At 39.8% G+C, this 21,491-nt stretch overlaps 1 protein-coding gene across 1 annotated transcript; it reads left to right on the top strand.

Annotated features, from left to right (window-relative positions):
- Positions 1-210: 210 nt before the first annotated feature.
- Positions 211-17,808, top strand: zmp:0000000760 (collagen alpha-1(IX) chain). Its single transcript, XM_019366401.2, has 27 exons — positions 211-364; positions 802-913; positions 1,979-2,102; positions 3,473-3,866; positions 3,966-4,043; positions 4,142-4,237; positions 4,319-4,372; positions 7,735-7,788; positions 7,883-7,936; positions 8,009-8,062; positions 8,192-8,245; positions 8,333-8,386; positions 8,465-8,518; positions 8,920-8,973; positions 9,060-9,104; positions 9,182-9,235; positions 9,330-9,383; positions 9,474-9,527; positions 9,669-9,740; positions 9,826-9,861; positions 10,760-10,804; positions 10,901-10,933; positions 13,184-13,330; positions 13,813-13,989; positions 14,700-14,790; positions 16,394-16,471; positions 16,733-17,808. The coding sequence occupies exons 2-27, from the start codon at positions 835-837 to the stop codon at positions 16,933-16,935; spliced, it is 2,292 nt and encodes a 763-aa protein (XP_019221946.2). The 5' UTR covers positions 211-364; positions 802-834; the 3' UTR covers positions 16,936-17,808.
- The last annotated feature ends 3,683 nt before the right edge of the window (positions 17,809-21,491 follow it).

Here is a 21,491-nt window from a genome sequence, read left to right as displayed (position 1 = left end):
GCAACTATTTTTTAGCATAACTGATCAAAACTTTGATCAAAGTTCAAGGACAGGATTATTTTCCAACACTGAAGCATCATTTCATTAGTTTTAACTTGCATAAAGTATACCTGCACTTCTTCAATGTGGTGACGCAGGGCTGTGCAGTCGTCTTAGGTCTGGCTGGCGTATGAGAAGAGAAGGATCCTCTGGGGACCAAAGGTGGAGTGGAGCTCAGGGGTTCTCAGGGATCCTGTGATTGAATGATCCTCCTGCTCAGCTCAAACACCGGCCCTGTGATGGCACTTTAGAACGGGATAAATCCACACACCAGAAACTGGGAAAGATCTATCAACAGGAACTCCAAGAAGTTTCACAGGAATATGTAAGTAAGTCTAATATCCTATACCGTTTTCTTAACTTAAGGAGGTAGCAGGAAAGTTTTAAAAGCAATAAATGATATCAGGTTGTTGAGCTGAGGACAATTTAATTGGATCAGTTACACATGTTATCTAGTTTTGTAATTGTAGCGTAGGTAATAATCTAGTTGCTTAAACTGCAAATCATTTGCGTAGGCAAAGCTGTGACTACAGCTCATACTGAAGATAATCTTGCAATAAAACATAGTAAGAAAAATGCTTTCTTATTGGTATTATTATTACTCTTAGTTTCCTTGTATTCTTTCGATATCTTTAACCTTTGTGCATGTGGAGGGAGTACTTTTGGAAGACATCGGAGTGTTTCACAAAGCCTATCTTAACATAACACTGAGTGTGACCTGATCTCTTAGAATTATTGGTTTGTTTAATTGCTGTATTACAGGCACTTATAATCCCAGACATCAAAAACCCGAAAATGCAAGCTCAGAAAAATATGCTGGTGTTTGTGGCTCTCTTTTCTCTTTTGCGACTGGCTCAGTGTCAAAAGTTGACAAGTAAGTTTAGTTTTTTAAATGTGTAACCTCATATTACTGCTTATTTTTAAGTTGTTATGCATCATAACCAAATGTAGACAGGTGTTGGCTGATTGTGTGGGTGCAGCTGTTGTTATACATGATGCCATCTAATCTCAAATGAGCCCTTTGTGGTAAAAAAGTAAACACCGGTTATAATCCTAAATATCATATTAAGTATTTGTTGGGACGTTTTTTTTCTTTTTCGTTTTTTTCTAAACGGTAGCCCACTACTGTACTCTGACCAGCAGATGTCAGTGTTTGTCAGCCTAGTGCCTGGTCCAACAGCTGCTCCATGCCAGTATGCACAGTAAAAGGTGTGCAGCTCAATCTAGGGTTAAGGTTTGCACATTAACCTTTGAACTTCTGCAGCAGAGTTATGCTGTCACTAAAAACCAGTTATGGTTGTGTTTTTATTTCTTTTGACAGAAAACAGAGCAGCAAAGAAAAAAAAGAAAAGAAAAAAAAATCAGTAAGAAAAGAGAAATCAGGAACAAATGTTTTGAGGATTAGATTACTAGTTGGAGCCAAAGAGTGTGCAGCCGGCAACATTTTTTTTTTTTTTTTTTTTTTTAACATTTTCTTAGCTATGGTGTCCTGTTCAGTATCCACAGATTAAAGTCACAAACAAGCCATTTCACATAAAAATAACCTAGCAACAGTGTTTTCCAAAAATCTAAGGCTAATATTTCTTAGCAGGTGTATATTTAGGTCACAGTGTCTGTAATCATAAACATTCCCCAGCTTTAATCTGCACATTTACAGGAAATTCTGCAGCAATGCTGATCTCATTCAGAGTGCCGTACAAAGCATCCAGTGTTTAAAATGTAGTGGTTAAATTCACCCATGAAGGAAAATAAACAGCCTTGTTGTGCTAATGGGTTTAATGGATTACCTCACTGATTAGATGGCATTAATAACAACACTGAGTAATGCATCTATCAAATAAAAGTCGGTGATATCAGCACTGACATAAGATTCAGAAATAGTCCAAAACCTTTGATGCTCAACCAGTTATAAAGCAAACTAACCTGTTTGTGCTGCGAGGTTTTGACTTACTGGAGGAGTTTCATGTGCCTGACTCAAGAGGAGTGAGGAGGGTGGACGGCTCTCAACCTGAGGCAGTGGCCTACCGGATCAACCCCTCCATCCATCTACAGAAGTCCATGAGGTACAGATCTGCTCTGCCTGAGTCCAGCTAAACCTTATTGAAGCTTAGAAATCATTAAAAACTAACTTAAAAGAAGAGCACTCAGAGAACTTCCCCCGAAGGTCTACACTAAAACTTTGATGTTTTATGTTGTTCTTATTACAATATGTCATGTCAGCCTCCTCTTATAGGCTGATGTCTGACCTTTGGCCTATGACCTTGAGGCATTACATGCTGAAATTAATTATTTTAATTATCTTTACCCATATGACTGGAGCAGAATTGCCTGAAATCTTTGGCTTCTAATAGCTGTAAAAACTTGAGAATGTAAAGATATAGTTATTCGTGTGCGATTTTGCCAAATCATAAGGCGTCACTGTGAGATCTTAGGGCGTCATGCTGACAAAATAAAAAGTGTGTTGTACAGCTCTCTCCATTCCCTTTCATATGATATATTACTTGATATGGTTTCTTGAAATTTTTTTCTCAGGGTCAACTTTTACCTTGGGTGGTAACAGTGAAGGTCAAATCCACTCAAGCTGTCTTAAATGTAGCTACCATCACATAAACATTTGAACATAATCAATAAATAAGCAAAATCTTGAAAACTGTGGATGCAAGACTGATAACAGACAGACAGACAAACAAATGGAACCAATTACATACTCCCTCCCTTCAGGGGGAGAATATTCCAAAAACCTTGTTTTACTGATCTCAAGCCGTGTAACCAAGCTGTGTGTAGGAGTGTACACTGAATATCAGGTGTGGTCACAGGTGCAGCAGAGGACACCTCTGATCACACTGCATCTGGTCAGGAGTGCAAATGGAGCTGAATCCTTTAATCTTTCAAGACTGGTGTTAAATTTCTCTTTGTTGGACAACTTAACACTGGCAACTGTGTTGTGTCTGCAGTATGAACAAACAACTGTGGTGTAGGATTCTGGTACAGGTGTCACTGACGCAAGTTAAAGCACTGCAGGTCAAGTTCCCACAATAGAGCTTTTTCACATCAGAGAATTTGACTTGTCACAGTAGGAAAATCACAGGTGTTAATGATGGCTTCATTTTGCTTAGAGAGGGAGGTCCTGCCTTTGTGCAAGTTCACCATTTAAAACATCTGTTTTAAAAGCTTAGCAACATTGATTGACACTTTATTATGTAGAACATGCATTTTAACATTTTTTTCATTTTTAGTTTTGTGCAGACTACAGCTGTAAATTAGCTACCAAGCTAACTTTGGCACTAGTGATATATAAAACACAATGCACCCCCACCATAGGTCAAGTGTCTCAGTTTTTACTTCTTCATATAAAATAAAACTATTAAACTATTGAAATAAAGTACCCTCTGTTTAGTCACCCAGCCCTCTAAACCTGATTCTTGTGCCACAGCGATGTGTACCCAGATGGACTTCCCTCAGACTACTCGGTCATTGCAACATTTAGGGCGACCAAAGACACTGCCAAGCATTCCTGGAACCTGTGGCAGATCAGTGACCCTGAGGGACAAGAGCTGGTTGGCCTTCGGTTCCAGGGTGATACACGTTCCTTAGACTTCTTCTTCACAAGCCCCCATGGGAGCCAGATGCTGAGGACCTTCCATGGTGTGGAGAAGGTGTTTGATGGAGAGTGGCACAAGGTAGGACTGAGTGTGAAGGGCAGCCAAGTGAAACTGCTGATAGACTGTGAAGAGGTCAGAGTGGAGTCCATTGATGAGCCAAGGCCAATCATCCACCAAGGATATACCTCCATTGTAAAGCGTGCTGCAGGAGATCGCTCTGTATCTGTATGTTGACACCTTGCATTTTCAATTATCTTAACTAGTCTTTGTTTTGATTTTTTTATATAACTGTATTTTCTCATATTGTCTTCCATTTCTTTCAAGGTGGATTTACAGCAGATGGAAGTGTCATGTGACCCAGAAAGGGCCTATTCAGAAGGTTGCTGTGAGCTCTCGAGCGTGGTGAGTCATCCGTCTAACATCACTGCATTTCTGTTTTTAGTGATAGGTGTGGAGTATGTGTGGAGTCACATGGTTACCTACCTATATGTCCATTGCAGTGTGGAGGATATGCAGAGATCGGCCTCACGGGGGGAAGACCCTCTTGCAAATGTATGCATGGGCAGCCTGGCATCCAGGGCGCTCCAGGACCAAAGGTGAATGTCATTCTGCATGCAACTGGCTTAAGTTGACAGACAAGTTGAATCTGTCATGCCATATTTTTTATTCTTCTGCAGGGTCATAGAGGCCTTCTGGGAGAGGATGGAGACCCAGGGAGACCAGGGAACAGGGTAAAAAATATTCAATATTCCATGCAAGCGTCAAACCTCACTGGATGAATGCATACTGCAGTATATACATCATGTATTCTCAGCATGAGCAGAACTTCTTCCTCTTGCTGCTCAATAAAGAGTTAAGCTGGCTTGTGGGTGAGGGAGACTGTAAAACTTTCATTCGTGAGACAGCAGCTAAGCTGTGGAAAATGGCAACAGAAGCACAACTGAGAGACCACAGGATGGAAACAGATCTGGAAGCAGAAGCGCTTAGCGATAGTAAACACGGGGGCTCCATTCACAGTTCGAAAACTCATGTTGAAGAATCCTAGATAAACATGAACCAACATGGATGCGACAATAAGCTGTTGTTGTAGCTCTGAAATATGCATTTGCATCTTAAAATTCAGGCGCTGTTGTTTTAGAATACAGGATTAAACTCAAACTGGCAAACGATCACAGGATTTGTAATGGTTTTGCTTTCCCATTTGGAAGAAACCGCTCGAAACGTAATGAATCCCACACACAGGAAAACAAGGCAGTTGAGCAATAACCATGCCCTCCAAGTGCTTGGTAATGAGTGGCATTAGACTGCTTAACTATTGTGTAAAATTTGTCAAATGTATTGTTTCTCTAAAAGGCGCATTCTTTTACAAGAGGAGGATTGAATTGTGAAAAAGAGAAAAGGTGTCAGAAAATTCAAAAGATTAAAGCATCAGGCTAACGGAGCCAGTTATACATGCATCAGTGAATGAATAAATACTCTCACTTTTCTATCCTTCAGAGAGCTGCAGACGTGATTATTTCCACTTTAAATTTATGACTTGTTAATCTCTTTGATGCTTAGCAGTCACTGTTATTGGCACGGATCAGAAAGTCTCTGAATATGTGTTTAAAGAAGGAGCATTTTTTTTATACTTGTGCGTCAGTTTGGCCTTTTAACATGCCCTTTGCTCTCAAAGAAATCTCCCATGCCGCCTGAGTAAGCACATGTAGGCCTGTAGACTCACATACACTTAGAGCACATTTCCAGAAGTGTACATGCTACATTATTCATGTCCCAAATTGCGGCTGTAGCGCCTCTGGGAATAAACATCTGTCTTGTGTAAGTGGTTAGAGTTTTGATCTCCTGCTGGCTTGTGAAGTACACAACCCCAGCTTGATTATCTCCTTCCCTGCTGGCATCTGACGAGGGCATTTCCTGGCACAGAGGATATGAACTGCCCATCTCAGGTGGTGGGTGGTCCTTTGCTCCTCTCAGCCTCACTGCCTCTGATATGTCATAAAGTTCAAGGTCATGCCTCTCGGCTCACTGTTTAGAGGTTCAACTCCATCCAGCTGAGTCTGCGTAAAGACAGCTTTAAGTGAGATAGACAAATAAACTGTCACGACAAAGGCATCCTGGCCTTGCTTAATGTGTTTGCTGACTTAGTGAAATGCAGCCAATTGGGAAACACTTTTCCTTCTACTACTAAGGAACTCAGCATCTGTGCAAACAACAGTGATCCATGTTATACCAAGGTTTCCTAAATAGTGCTTGTGTATATTTTTCATTGAAGTGACTAATATGAGAGCGCTGACATTTACAGTATTTAAACTTATTTGTATTCTCAGACTAGTTTGACAGTAAGAAAAATAAATAAACTTGTTCCAAATGGTAAGCTTAATACTTGGAAGTTCTAGCCTTGAAAATGTTAGCTTAGCATTAGATGGACTCTAGTCTAAGATCAAAAGATTTAAAAAAAAAATCAATGATAAAAAATATACTACACCTATCTATTACACATGAGCACCAAATGACTGATCTTAAAAGAGACTAACCAAGTCCCCCCCCCCCCCCCCCCCGCCCCTCCCAGGTCAAAGTGGGCTAAACTAAACTCACTGGCTGGGGACTAATTTGTAGAGCAATAATGTGACATTTTAGGAAATATACTGTCTCATTTTTTCTTTCTGCTTGGAATTAAATCAAAAGATCAATACCAGATAAATATAGAGACACGCTTAACAACTAGATAGCCAGCTTTTTCACTAAAACACAAACAAAAAGGCAAAACAAATCTTCCTTTATTTGCCAAGAACATTATTTACTGTGTACTGCTTTTATGTTTGTCTAAATAATTTGCTGTGACACTGTACAAAGCATTTGTCCCGTTCTTTACTGAACGCTATTTTCACCAGCTGTGGGTATAAAGCTCTAAAGCTAAGGTTAATACAAAGGCCAATAATGTTGCATAATGGAAAATAAGCAAAAATAATGCATAAAAATTACAATTTATGTTTCTCCGGCTGTTTATATGGTCGACTTTGCAGTGTTTTTAATCTTATGTTTTGACATAATGTCAATGGTTTTGCTAATTTAGGTAATTTATTCCATTAGCTAAGCAATGTGTTAGATTTATGGATTTGACTCTTGGTGGGAAAGGGAAGAAACATATTTTTATCTACAATGTTTTCTGCTGCCCAGTGGCATGGTGGTTAGTACTGTTGCCTCACAGCAAGAAGGTCCTGAGTTCTATGCCTTCTCTTTCTGTGTGGAGGTTGCATGTTCTCCCCGTATTTGCGTGGGTTCTCTACCGGCACTCTGGCTTCCTCCCACAGTCCAAAGACATGCAGTTAGTGGGGATAGGTTAGCTGGAAACTCTAAGTTGCCCATAGGTGTGAATGGTTGTCTCCGTCTTTGTGTTAGCCGTGTGACAGACACGGCTAACACCCTGAAAAGGATAAGCGGAAGTGAATGGATGGATGTTTCTTTCTCTATTCTAGCTCTGTCTTACAGTGGCCAAATCATCATTCTGGCTACTCCATTTAGGGGTTGCCACAGTGGATCATCTGCCTCCATCTCACCCTTTCCCATCTGTCACACAAGCACTCTGCATGGTCCCCTTCACTACATTCATGATTCTTCTCTGTGGTCTTCCTCTTCTCCTCCTACCTGGCAGCTCCATCTTCAACATCCTTTGTATAGTATATCCACTCTCCCTCCTCTGCACATGTCAAAACCATCTCAGCCTCGACTCTCTAACTTTGTCTCCAAACTGCTCAATCTGAACTCTCACTCCAAACCATACATGATACCAGCTTGTAGACCTTCGCTTTCTCTCTTGCTGCTGTCCTTCTGCCCCAAATCACTCAGTCACTCATCTCTCTAGCACTCCACCCTTCCTCCTTGTGTTTATTAGGGATGAAAGTTGCCATGTCTGAAGTGTAAGAGACTCTTAGTCTGATGTATCCAAAGTTTAATGTCTAAAATCTTATTAAGTTGTAATCAGTGAGAACAGTCACCATTAATTAAATTTTACGCTGCTCCCCAGGCCTTTCACCAACAAATAGGTGTTGTGCAAGAAGTCTTGCTTTTGATTAAGTCAAACTTTATTTTGCAGGGCATAAGGGGGAACACAGGAGATTATGGCAACATTGGCGAACCAGGCCCAAAGGTGAGATTTGTCTTTAAACGATCCCATCAGGGCTGCACTTCACTTTGGCTCGTTCTCAAGATTCATTAATGAAACCTCATGTATGCATCCTCAGGGTGAAGAAGGAATCAAAGGCGAGAAAGGAATGAGAGGACCCTGGGGCCAAGTGGTAATTTATCATTTTCTTTACCTCAGAATTTTACGAATGATGATGAATATTAATGGGATGCTGTGTTAACAGGGAGACAGAGGTCCCAAAGGGCTGAAAGGATTAAAAGGGGCAGTGGGCTTTACGGTAATAACTCTTTTGAGTTCTTGCTTTAATTGGCATGCCACTTAATGAAGTTATAAGTTTGTTGTTGTAGCTATATAACTTTATAGATCACTCAAAGAAATTAATGCTGACATTTGACTGCAATTACAGGGAATTCGAGGACCACCTGGAGACATCGGAGAGACTGGAAAATCGGGAGAAGCTGTAAGTTAACCTTTCAGGCCCAGTGGTAAGTCCTTAAGCAAATCATTATATAATTACTGTATAGCTAACATTTTGACCTCCTTGAAGGGTGTTAAAGGCATCAGAGGATATGAAGGGATTCCTGGGTTTCAAGGAGTTAAGGTATTCAAGTTTCCTGCCAGTTTACTTAATTTTTCCCTCATATTATATAATCTGAAACCGTTATGCTTTTATTTTTAGGGTGAAAAAGGGGCTTCTGGTGCAACAGGACGACCTGGGCTTAGAGGAAAGCAGGTGGGTGGTTGTGGGATTCCCTTTTCCATGATCCATAAAAAACCACTCTACAGTCTTTGTGCGCTTCCTTCAAAATCCCCTTATGTGAGCGTGAAGGACACGTAAATCATTTTTAATGTTGTAAAACACTGGAATAGAGCTATGTTTTTGGCTTATGTGCCGTCTCCATAAACAACATTAGTTCATGTGGCTGGATTTTGGCTGAGAACTGAGGGCCTGAACTATATCAACATAAGCTGGTGAGTCACTGGAAGAAAGGCTTGAACTGCACTGATAACCTACATGATACCTACACTGCATGAATTATTTGAGGGCACTTCCTATTAATTTACTACTGAAACAAATGTATTGCAGATAAAGCAACATTCTAACTTATGTCACTTTGTATGATGAATTTACAGGGCATTGTGGGAGATCCTGGAGAAAGGGGAACTCCTGGACTGAAGGGGGAACCTGTAAGTGGGGATATATTATTTTGTTTGATTACATTTATAACAGCATCATTTTGAATTCTTATGAGTGTTTTTGTCATGGAAACTAGGGAATTCAAGGACCTGTGGGCAGAGCTGGCACCGTAGGACCAAAGGTAAATCACTGCCAACACACTCAGCGCATCACACCTGAGGGCTCACTTGCACTTGCAAAAATAATATGTCTCCCTAGGGCATTATTGGAGATCCGGGCTTACCTGGCAGAGATGGTGATCCAGGAATAGAGGTATTATATTCTGCCTATAATGGCATGTTTATGTAGAATTTTGGAAGCAGTGCCCATTTATCATTATACTGTAAATGTCATCTGTTCTCTACAGGCTTATCAAGGACCACAGGGCCTCAGCGGAAAACTTGGACAAAGTGGAGCAAAGGTAACTCATTGATGTTGTTAGGTTTTGTAAATTAGTGTAAAATGTAGTTTTTTTGGCAGATTAATACCTGGCCATTTGTTCCTCTTACAGGGGGAGAAAGGCACCCTGGGGCCACCAGGAGAAATGGGTCCCAGAGGGCAAACTGTAAGTCACATTTTCAGGCATTTCATTCACTGAAGACAGCACATAATCCATTTTGTTTGTAAAGTAGTTTGCCATCCTAAAGGGAAATGACAAAGGATAAAGCTGTAGCTTAGGTTGGTTAATAAATGTTATATCCTCTAGGGTCCCAGAGGTTACAAGGGTTCTGCAGGAAAGCCAGGAAGACCTGGATTTATTGGCCCACCTGGACCCACTGTAAGTGCTCCAGATGACTTTTCTTAACTCTTCCAAACACTAGTTCATTTTCTTCGAGCTATTAAACCATGTCATCTTTTTACAGGGACATGTGGGCATGCCTGGAAAACAAGGGCCCAAGGTAATACATCCCTATCCATTACCCATTTGAGAAATAAAATGGGGGCAAAATTACTGTTAATGGTTCAATTATAGCTGCTATTTAGGAATCATTTGCTGGGTCAATGAGCCACGTAGAATTTAAGATTTACAGATGGATTCTCTTTCCAAACCAAGACATTTTCCTGGTTTGGAAAGCAACCTTGTATTTAGGTAACAATGGTAGGTCCAATTAGATACTAGACAGCACTTTTTTATAATGTTATATAAACCATCCTTAATTTCGCTGCCCACTAATGTAACATAAGTTGGTAGAGTTCGAGGAAACAGTTTGTCAAATATATGTCAAATCACAGGCTGCTGCTCAGGGCATGTTGGCTCAGTGTATTTTTGTCTCCCCATATGGACAGGAGGTCACTAAAAGTGCTAAACTCCCCCGCAGGACCTGCTCTCAATGTTTACCGTACATCCCGCACCAATGAAAAGGGCAGATATTCATGCTTCACATGAAGAAGAAATACAAAAAAAAATTATGTAATAAATAAATAAATAAATGAAAAGTAATTTAAAGTAAAGCATACTCAGAAGTGTTTTCAATTCACAAACGTGACTTTACCATATGGGTTGGTAAAGGTCAGCATGGATGGACATGTGGTATTAGAATACATGCAGGAGATATGCTTACTGAAATATTTCATAGCTCCATGACTGGATCATCTCAGCTGTCAGCCCACAGTCAATGTGGGATGAACACTGGCAAAAAATGATAGAGTAGAGTAGATAACAGTGTTGGACTTTAGTGTATGGGACTAACCTGCTAAAGTATGTGTGGGACTGCTCAGTGTGAATGTAATGAATATAATGAACCAAACTAATTGCAAAAAATCATGAAAATGCTATTTTTCTTTTGCCTTGTACAGGGTGACACGGGAATCCAGGGTATTAAAGGAGTTAAAGGTGTACAGGTACTGCCTTACTTATCTTTCCCCTGTTGCTCGTTCTTTACCTGTTGCTCAACATATTCATTTTTTCTATCTTAACATCAAATTAATTTTTTAAAGGGGGAACAAGGAGTTAAGGGCCCGGCAGGACAGGTGAGATTTCATACATGAGACTGTATGTGTGTTTTTTTCATAACGATAAATTGAAGCAAGAATAATTCTAACACAGACTAATGATTAAAAGTCTTGGTGTACAATATTCATTTCAAGAACAAACTGATTTAAAGAGTTCAATTGCAGTTACAGTTACAGGAAAAAAAGTTTTGGAATTACTTGAAGTTCCAGACTGAGTGTCATCTAAGTCAGAGAGAATTACAACATAAGTTTTGCACTTCTTACAAGTTTATGCATCTATATTACCCCTTAGTGTGCTCACTGTGCTGCTGCTTATCTCTAAGAAGTCTGAAATTTTAAAGTGCATTGTCTACAATTGAAAATTAAAGGTTTCTCAGTTTGTTGCGTTCCCATAGTCTAATAAGGAGATATGGAAATAGCTTTAGTTTGTCACAAGATTTAAGTGAAATTAACTGTATTAATTGAACACGTATCTTAATGATAATGGATAGTTATGGCACCAGATAATACATTTGTATATTTACTGCATCACCATCTGAATACAAGCAAATTCCAATGACAACAACACAAAGTTTGCATTGCTGAAACTCTGAACATGATCTACTAAAGACCAAGTTATGTGTTCAACATAAGTTGCCATAGATCTAGCCAGGTAAAAAGAGAGCCACCTTTGTGACACTGAAAACTCCCAACTCTAGGCTCAACCCACTTTGCTAACTCATTAATCTTGCTTTCTAGTACACTTTTCAAGGTGTTCAAGCCAAAGTAAGAGAAACAAATGGATAAAACTGAAGACTGTTGCTACTTTTCCTAAACAAAGGTCTTCTCCAATGATCACATCAAGAGCACAACCTGCAAAGACCTCGGTGGTAACAAAAAACCCCCACTTTAATAAAACTTGCTACAGTGTTTAAATGCCACTTGAGAATAAGAATGATGTTACTGGAATTGCACTTTGCAACACGTCCTCAGTTTACAAATGTCCACGGAGATGTTCCACAACACATCTGAGAATCTGTTCTGTCACAGATGAGACTTAAGTGGAAATAAAGGAACTCCTCAGCAACACCCAAACTTCATCTCAACCACAGATGGTGCAGGGAGTATCATGATTTGGGATTGTTTTGCTGCCTTACCTCTGAAAGACATGCAGTCATTGAGATAATTTTTACAGGTGAATGTGAGGGCAGCATCACATAACCTGAAGCTTAGGACAATACCCCAAAGCACACAAGTAAGACAGCACAAGAATTATGGAAAGGGGGAGGGGAGGGGGAAAAAAAAAATCCCTTTTCTGATTTCGAGTGCTGATCTTGACTCAGTTGGGGTTTGGCTTGACCTGATGAGGTCCGTTCCATCAAGAACAATCCAAGAAATGTTTTGAAAGACTTATTGTGGGAGCAATGGTCCAAATTTCCTCTTTATTGTTGTTCAAGACTCATAAGCAGCTACAGGAAGTGTCTGCTGAAAGTCTTGGCTAGTAAAGGAGAACGCACTGAGTGATTACTCAATGCGTTGAATAAAGACATGAAAAGTACAAATGTTTCTGTGCTATTAGTTTAGATTGCAGCTATAACTGTGATTAGAGCACATTTTATGAATAATCAATTCAGAATTCCTGGGAATTCCAGAGGGATCACGAACCTTTTTTCTGTCACTATAAGCTGTCGTTTGCAATCAACCCAGTTCTCCGATTTAATATAACAGGCTAGTTGTGATTAGTTGAGTCACTGAAGAGAGGAGTCTTGCAGGTGTGGAGTTTCCTAACACTATAATATTTCTGCAGCTACGGCGATTAGAAAATCCGATCGTCACATGATACGAATCCATTAAATAACATTCCAAACATATTTAGAACATCTGTGAATGTGATAAGAACAGAAGCACAAATGCACTAAAATGAATTCTGCACATTTCTCAAAGCTCTCTGCCAGATTTAATTTCTATTTTCAAACGTCCATAAAAATATCATGTTTTTAAAAAATATATATTTATACATTATACTTCCAGGGCAGGTTTTGGGAGGTTGAAAGATTTTACTCTTTAAATGTCTGTTTACACTTTCTTTATTTCCTGTATTGAGTATAACATTTGTCCCTAATCCTATAACCATTCATATCATTCAGCTTGTTTTGACACAGATTTTAAGCAGTTAATGCTTTCCATAAAGCTTGCATCCATGCAGAAGTGATTACATGTTGTATCCTGACGTATACGCTTGCTCCATCCTGAATCGTGTCCTGCTGATGTTGTTAACATCCTGTGTAGGTTGGAGACAGGGGTAAGCAGGGTCCTCAGGGAGGACGAGGGAAGCGCGGGCCTGCAGGCCCACCTGGACGTTCAGGTCCTGTCGGAGTCAAGGGTGTTCGAGGTGAACTTGGACCAGATGGTTTTCAGGGGCCGCCAGGTCCCCCAGTAAGTAAAATACAAGCCTCTCACTTTTTTTTGTGTGTGGCTGATACAAATAACATTTAAATGCTTAGAGTATAGAGTAGAACTCTTTGTATTTAGCTCTGTAACTGAGATGAAAAGCTGTCTCTACTATAATTGGCACGTCATCGTTCTGTGAAAAATGGCACAGAAAGAGCAGAGTAATCATTTGCTCTAGTAGTTACACTGACTGGCACACACAGTGTTTGGTAACAGCTTTGGTGTCAAGAACACATTTAAACAGTGTCTCATTAGCCTGCAGTTAGTAGTGAGTCACAGCAAGAGTTTCATTTAGTGTGGCTATAAATCCATAATGAGCCTCGGGAAATATTGTTGGCTTTGTTCGCTGCATTTCCCTCAGAGAGGCAGCCGTTGCTTCAGCATGCCCCGTCCTGTAATATTCCATTTTACATGTCCCGTGGTTGGGTTCCTTCCAGTGATGGATGTGGTAATGATTTCTTACACAGGGTCCTACCCTCCCTGCTCAACACGTGATTGAGGTTTGTAAAAAAGTGGTCCTGGAGCAGATGTCCATGTTTGCCAACTCTGTGAAGAGGACATGTGCTGCTGTCTGTCCTCTGTACGGGGATGTTCCCATGGGTGCCCCTGGTCCCCCTGGACAGAAAGGACCCCCCGGACCACCTGTGAGTTTTACACTTTCACTGTTCAAGACGTATCAGTCTACACTCTAGGAACATTTCCTATAAAGAAAAAAAAAAATCACACATGTCCTGTGCAGACCTTTAGCTTAAACACACTGTCAGAGTCCAAGTACATTCTCCATACATTGTTCATTATTGTCTGCCTGGCTGAGTAAAATGCAAACACATTGCGAAGGTCTGGACTGGACTAAGAGAGCTGAAGTATTTGGCAGAAAAGCTTGGAATGAAAACATTACGATTTTCCACGTCTCCATGAGGACAAATAAGGAGTCACAGACTAGACACTTGGTCTGTTTTGAATGGTTTTTGGAGAGTACCAAGGCTGTCCTTGGATTAGAAAGGCTTTTCCACATTATTATACAGTGTAGAATCAATTCATGTCCCACAACTCCTAATCACAATAACTCTCTGGCTGATGAATGTTCTTGAAACCATGACTATATAAAAATATTCCTCTACATTAGATTTCGGATGGTAAGCCCGATGTTGTGGCGTTTGGTGCCAAAACAAGTGATGCACCAGTAAAATGCAGTGTTTTCCCATCAGAGTATTGAATTATCAGCCAAATAAATCTTTTCAGGCTTTTTGTTCAGAGCTGGTTAGAGGTGAAACAGGACTTAAGTGGTGGCCAGGTTCAAGCTGAAAACACTCAAAAGATTAACAATGTGTTTTCCTGTTGATGATGTTGTCAGGGGGATCCTGGTAATCATGGCACGGAAGGAGAAGTGGGCCCACCGGGATTCTACGGAGAAGCTGGAGAAGCAGGCCGAAAAGGAGAAGCAGGTATGAATAACAAACAAGGCAGACTGTATCTATGAATACAGTCTGATATACATGAAAAAATGATAACTAATCAAGGTTTATTTTAGGCAGAATACATGCTGGAAAGAAAGCTATAATATCCTATACTTAAACAGACATCATTTTATTTTTTGGCCTCTTAGGAGCAGGACAAAAATTAAAAAAAAAAACAGAAATACATCAGTACATCATGACTGGAACAATTACCTTTGTAATCAGTACAACTCAAAATACATGGTGTCTGGGTCTTTTTCAAGTTCTTCAGGGCAGCAAATTGAGCTGCGCTGCATCACAGATTTTGCACTCTCGTAGAATCGTGTCCCAAATGGACACTACTGAAAAAAACCCTTCCACCTTTCCACCAGCCCAGCATCCACCTGTACCCTTCAAGGGCTCAGGGTCCAGGTGTACTCTGTGTGCATCATATTTTTGAGCAATGACATGGTTATCAAGCAATATGATGATGTCATAATATCTGATATAGATAATCACCATCAAGCTTTACCCGTGTGCAGAGTTTGGTTGCTCAGCTCCTGGAACTCACAGACAGAGAGATGGAGATTTCATGTGTTATGAGGCATTTTATTCCACTTAAGTAAAAAGTTTCACACTCAGCTTTTCATTTAGTTGCCTTCTCTTTGTTGAACCCTTTTTCTCATCCCTCCTGAACTTTGGTGAAGTATTTATTGAAGTACTGTACTTAACTGAACACTGCTTTAACACTTAGACCAAACTGACTTATATGACTTGTATGATTTTACAAAATGTCATGATTCAGGCTGTGATAGTATTAATTATATATAAATCCTTTAATTTCACGCTTTCCTGCTTTGTTTAGTTTCAAGTATAAAATGCACCACTGAAATAACTTTAAAAGAAGTATCTGACATCCTTTACACCACGGGGAAAAATACTACCTTTAGTATCTTTCAGTATGAACCATGCAGTATGCGACTGCTAAATCATATACCTCACAGTGTTGTAAACCTCGTCAACCGACGTGTACATTTTCTTATTTATGGTTTGAGGCCCTAGTGTGATGTCACAGTCATACCCCTGCCAGGCCAATGAAACTGAAGAATATTTATAAGGTGTTTTCAACATTTATTTACCAGTGATCTCAGTAACACGTATGGTGTTTAATCAACATCAACAGCTTGGTCATTGGTAGAGTTCAGAAAGGAACTGAACATGATTTATTGAAATATAGTGTTTGAGTAGTAAAGTCAGAACTCTGGCGATTACACTCCAGTTAAGCTACATAGCGGTGTCTAGACGCTGGTGGTGGCAAAGATGAAGCAAGTGGAGACTTGGATGAGGAGCTCTGTCTGGCCAAGATGAGATGGAGATGGGAAGAAGCTGGGTCACACACAGAAGTGAGGCTAAAAGACAGAGTGACAGAAGAGTACTGAGAATTAAAGGGAAAGAGGCTGATTGGTTCAGGCAAGAAAATGAGTGGACCAGAGTGATGACTACTTAAGTTTGAGAGCATGGTGAAGCGGAAGTGATGTAAAGAGTGGTCTAGCAACCCAAACATACAGATCTTTCTTGAACTCATGCATCTGTGTATGTGTTTTGATTGCAGGCGACAGAGGAGAGCAAGGTGATAAAGGAGCCAAGGGTTACGGCCTACCTGGTAACACTGGAGACCCCGGACCAAAGGGTACTTTTTGTTTTTCTTTTCAACTGAAATTGAGGCATCAACTGATGTGGACATCTTTGCTAAGCATGTTCAGCTTATTCTTAGTTTTAAATTCCAGGGAAAAGGAGCTGGTGTACAGTAACATGAGTACTTCTTGGCCTGAATGAAATGATTTTTCTCTGGAAGTACGCTGCTCTTGGAATCTGCACAAGAAGCATTACTCAGCTCACTGAGCAGACTGCACGAACTGAAGACTAAACAATATTTTTGACTCCATCGCAGGTCAGCGTGGACGTCCTGGCAGAGCCTTCAATGGCCAGCCTGGAAGGCAGGGTCAAAGGGGGCATACGGGCCGGCCTGGACTCAGGGGCCATCCGGGTCTTAGAGGACCTCCAGGTGTGTGCGTCACCTCTGGGTGTGCTCAGCTGAACTCCACTGGTGGGACACCGCAGCCAGCAGAGCGAAGGTTGAGGAATCAACCATAGATGAAGAAATATACATGTTGAATACTGACCTTAAAGGAATAAAACATGCAGGATGGGTTTTTTGTTAGAATCTGATACGATACATTTAAATTTAATGTAAATATGCAAATCAAACCTGAACTGATCATGTGAAAACAAAAGTGGTGCAAAAAATATATTTGTAAAATACAAAATCACACATCTTTATAATAAAAATCCATTTTTGGTAAGAGCATGTTATTGTGTGTGCAACAACAATGTAATGTTTGATGATTGCTAATAATTGCTAATTAATTCGTAATCAATTGTTACACTGTGCATGTATTTTTGTAAACTGGCAAAGGCAGAAAACTTTGGTACTCCCACTCAAAGTAAAAGATAAAAGAAAATGTGGCAGACAACGACATATATGCTGCTTGCTCTCAGGAAAGGCACTGGATGCTGGTGTGATGTTAGTGTGCTGAACAAATTCCACAACACTACATTCGTTAGCGCACAAGTGACTGAAGTGCTGAGAACCCCCCAAACTACCCTCATTTCCCCCCCTCTTCAGTAATATCGGAATTGAATCTTTCCAAAAGTCTGGAAGAGATTTATCTGTATTTTATTATTATTATTATTATCATTGCTTTAATTGCCTGGGTCAGACGATGTTGCTAAATGCTTAAAGTGTTCCAAAAGCAAAGAGAAACATTTTTGGTGTTTGGACTCGGTGAGCAACATGCAGTGTTTGAATAGGGTGCCAACTTGGAACGTAATATCAAGTTTGGGTTTTTGATTTCTTGTGAATAATTATTTCCTTTGTTGAGGGGTATTGCACTGCATTCAGAGATTTTCCTATCTCCAAACCCTGTAAACTGATTTACAGCAACCATCACTACAGCAAGTAAGTACAGAGTCTCTGTAGTCTTATTTGAAATAAGAAATCTGTGATTGTTCATTTTGTATTAGACATGGAAAAATGAAACCCCAATTAAAAATGTATTTTTAACTCTGGATGGGTGTTTCCAGAATCTCCTCGAAGCAGAAAAATCCCACACAAAGATACACTCACTGAATTTCCTTATAACATTTGCCAACAGCCATCACAGTCATCATGATGCGTTTTAATAAAATCTGGTGTACTTTTCAACCTTTTGAATTTTACACATCTGTGAGTCCTTGCATTCAACGAGCAAAACATTTCAAAATCATACAACAATGACACATGCTGCAGTGTTTCCTACAGAGCAGCTCTTTAACTACTGTTACAAAGCTTTTGCTTCACAGCAGTGCAGCAGAGTTGGCTCAGTCTCAGCCTTTTGTGGACTTTCCAGCTGAAAAAGGTGCTGCTTAAGTGGAAAGGAGGTTCTAAATTGCTCTCGGGTAAGAGGTGCTGAGTCTATCTATCTGTATTTGCCGTGTAGTTGGCCAACGCCCTACGCGGGGCATTTCCCTGCTTTGTGATCCATTCATGCTGGAAAGGTCCCATTAATCCTGCAGCCCACAAAGGACTCAATGAGTTGAGAAAAAAGATTTCTTTCCACTGTCCAAATCTGATGAAGAAAGAAGAAACACACGTGGAACGCTGTGTGTGGCTCCTCTCAGTGTCTTATGTTTGTCTCCTCTGCAAAGCCCATCAAAAGTAGATGGTCATCCTCCAGACTCTCTGCGACTGCAGCATCATGTGTGCCATGCTGCTCTGTTTTGCACCATCAAAGAATGCTATAGCAATCTCTGTCATGGAAACTATTACTAATCCATGATTATCCTCCGAGTTTTCGCTCTGTGCTCAACCACTTGCTTCAAGACATGCTTGCTATTTATCTCTGTGGCAAACCAGACAAGTGATCATGATAAATATGGCTTAATGCGTATGAGTTGATTAAAAACGACTCAGTATAGTTGAGCTTCAAAGTGATGGCACCAAATCAGAGATTCTCATAGAGCTGTTTTATGTTGTCCTCACACAGTTACTTAAAATTTAGCAACAACTGCCAGACGCTGTAAATGTTGGTCGATACGAGTAAGAAGCCAAATTTATAGTCATGTTTTTTGTAGAGGTGAAAGTGAGCACAGTGATAATAAAGACAAGTAAACCTTTCATTAATGTTACTTTTTAGCCCATTCACAAGTTTTAATATACTGGCAAATGCAATGGCACTGTATGGGCAGATGACATAATGATGGTTTCATGCGGATATATGATTTTCCAATTTGGGCAAACCAGATTCATTTAGTTTATTAACAGACTTCAAACTGATTCATCCCTTTTCTTTTTTTAAAGGACAGGACATTGGAGTTCATCCCAGATATAAATGTTAAATATTATGGGGTTGAGTTTTGTGCAAAAATGTCTTCTGATCACGAAGGAAAAAGAGGGCAATGCAAGAATCTGTAAAAAGGCCTTTATTCCTTTTGCCTGAGCCTGTGGGGCCATATCATGGGAATCACTTACAGTGATGAACAGCCAAATACAAAGGAGGCTTTTAACTGATTTCAGCTGTCTTTGATCTGCCTTTTTCCCACATTATTGCCTAAAGGCGAACTTGTTAATAAAAAGAAGTTACAGAATTTGTTGTCATACTGAAGCATTTACGTTTTCCATACAGACAGAGATCTAATTAAAGGGGACAAGTCTCTGGAACAACACCAAGGGGTGGAGCACCGTTCTTCTAAAACAAATTCCCTCATTTAGTGTTTTGATAATGGTGGGAGATAGCGCTGATATGGGTAAAGTAAGTACTGAATATGTCACTAATTTTCTAAGTAAATATATTTCTAAAGGCGCTATTGACATGAAATTCCCAGCAGATGCCTGTAACAACCCATCCAATTCACACATGCAAAAAATATCAAACTATAGATCTCCACAAGTTATGTGTAATAATGAGAAATCAAACAGGGAAGAAGTATTGAACATGTGAAGAAAGGGAGGTGCAAAAAAGCATTAAAGGTCACGAGCTGAAATCTATCAGCAAATATAAAGTATTCCTGCCACTTACTGCAAATTAATATCAGCTGCTTGGCCTATAAAAAGGTGTGTCATTACCAGGTGGCACACATTAAACATCTCATGAAGTGTAAAACCAGTTACAGAAGAATTTTTACACTACTGAAGGATCCAGTGAGCACTGTCGGTGATGAAGAAGCATGTTCAAGTGCATTTAAAGATAACTGAACAACATATAGACAAGCCAGTGAAATGCTGTGAGAATATAGTGTGGTCAGATGCGACCAAGATTCAACTCTTTGAATGCCATAATACACGCCATGTTTGGAGGTCAAAAGGCACTGCATATCACCCCAAAAACACCAAACCAACAGTGAGGTTTTGACTTGCCAACATGATGGTGTGTGGCTGTTTTTCAGCATACAGAACTGGCGTGCTTCATATAACTGAAGAAAGGATGAATGGAAAAATGTACCGAGACATTCTTGATAAAAATCTGCTGCCATTTATCAGGATGATGAAGATGAAACTCGGGTGGACGTTTCAGCAAGACAATGATCTCAACCACACAGCCAGGGCAACTCTCCACCAATTGCGCTTAGAACTGAAGAAGCTTCTTGGATGAGAGGTGAAACGTCTTCAAGAAAACTTAAAGAAGTCCAGACGCATGTTTTTCCACTATTCGCCTAAACAACATTATTTATCCTGCTCTGTTGGGTCAGTAAACACAATGGGTTGTGTAATAATTAACCAAGAGAAGATCATTTTTGAAGTAACACTTGCAGACAAGACTACATGAACACATTTATATACCTCAGAGACAGAATTGGTTGTTTCCTCAAGCAACATGTGAATGTTTGCCAAATAAAAGCCCAACAAAGAGTCCTTTTTGGTGGGGGTACAAAATGCTAGCACATGACTTTACCCAAGGAGACTGTGGTTTGTATCCTGTGCATGACCGTCTTTTGATTGAAAGGGTCCAACTATTTTTTGTTGTTGTTGTTGATTATGCTCTTCTTCAGTCTCTTTTTGGTTGACCAAAACGTCTTGGTTTGGTTTGGGAAAAGATCATGATGGTTTGTATTAAAATAGACCCCTTCACAATGTTTACCACATGTTTGAAAACCTTTCTGGTAGAAAGCCCTGAAGGCAGACTTCATCCATGTGCACCAATCTATCTATCTATCTATCTATCTATCTATCTATCTATCTATCTATCTATCTATCTATCTATCTATCTATCTATCTATCTATCTATCTATCTATCTATCTATCTATCTATCTATCTATCTATCTATCTATCTATCTATCTATCTATCTAGTAGGTGTTTGCATTATGATCTGCATTACTGAGCATTTGTGGATATAAATGACATGTTATTGCCATAAAATTAAAATTATGGGATGCTTGTAAGTTAATATAGGTTAAAAAAAAACAGGCTATTTTAACCCATCTCTATCTGGTTGCCAAGTATCATGATGGTGCCATAATATTTCTTGTATAACTTGTGTAAATATCAATGGTGATTTAAAAAAGGGGTACTAAAATGTGAAAACAGGTCACTTTTAGCCAAATGCTAGGTGGTTGCACAGAAATATGATGACATTATAATACATGGTATAGATGAGAACCCTCAGGGACCTA

The sequence above is a fragment of the Oreochromis niloticus genome, linkage group LG13, assembly GCF_001858045.2.
Source record: "Oreochromis niloticus isolate F11D_XX linkage group LG13, O_niloticus_UMD_NMBU, whole genome shotgun sequence".
NCBI lineage: Eukaryota > Metazoa > Chordata > Actinopteri > Cichliformes > Cichlidae > Oreochromis > Oreochromis niloticus.
This window is presented reverse-complemented; position numbering and strand designations above follow the sequence as displayed.

Coding starts and splice junctions, on each gene's coding strand:
- zmp:0000000760 (XM_019366401.2), top strand. CDS start 835: ATGCAAGCTCAGAAAAATATGCTGGTGTTTGTGGCTCTCTTTTCTCTT. Junction 8,519..8,919: donor CTGGGCTTAGAGGAAAGCAG/GTGGGTGGTTGT, acceptor ATGAATTTACAG/GGCATTGTGGGAGATCCTGG. Junction 9,236..9,329: donor ATGGTGATCCAGGAATAGAG/GTATTATATTCT, acceptor TGTTCTCTACAG/GCTTATCAAGGACCACAGGG.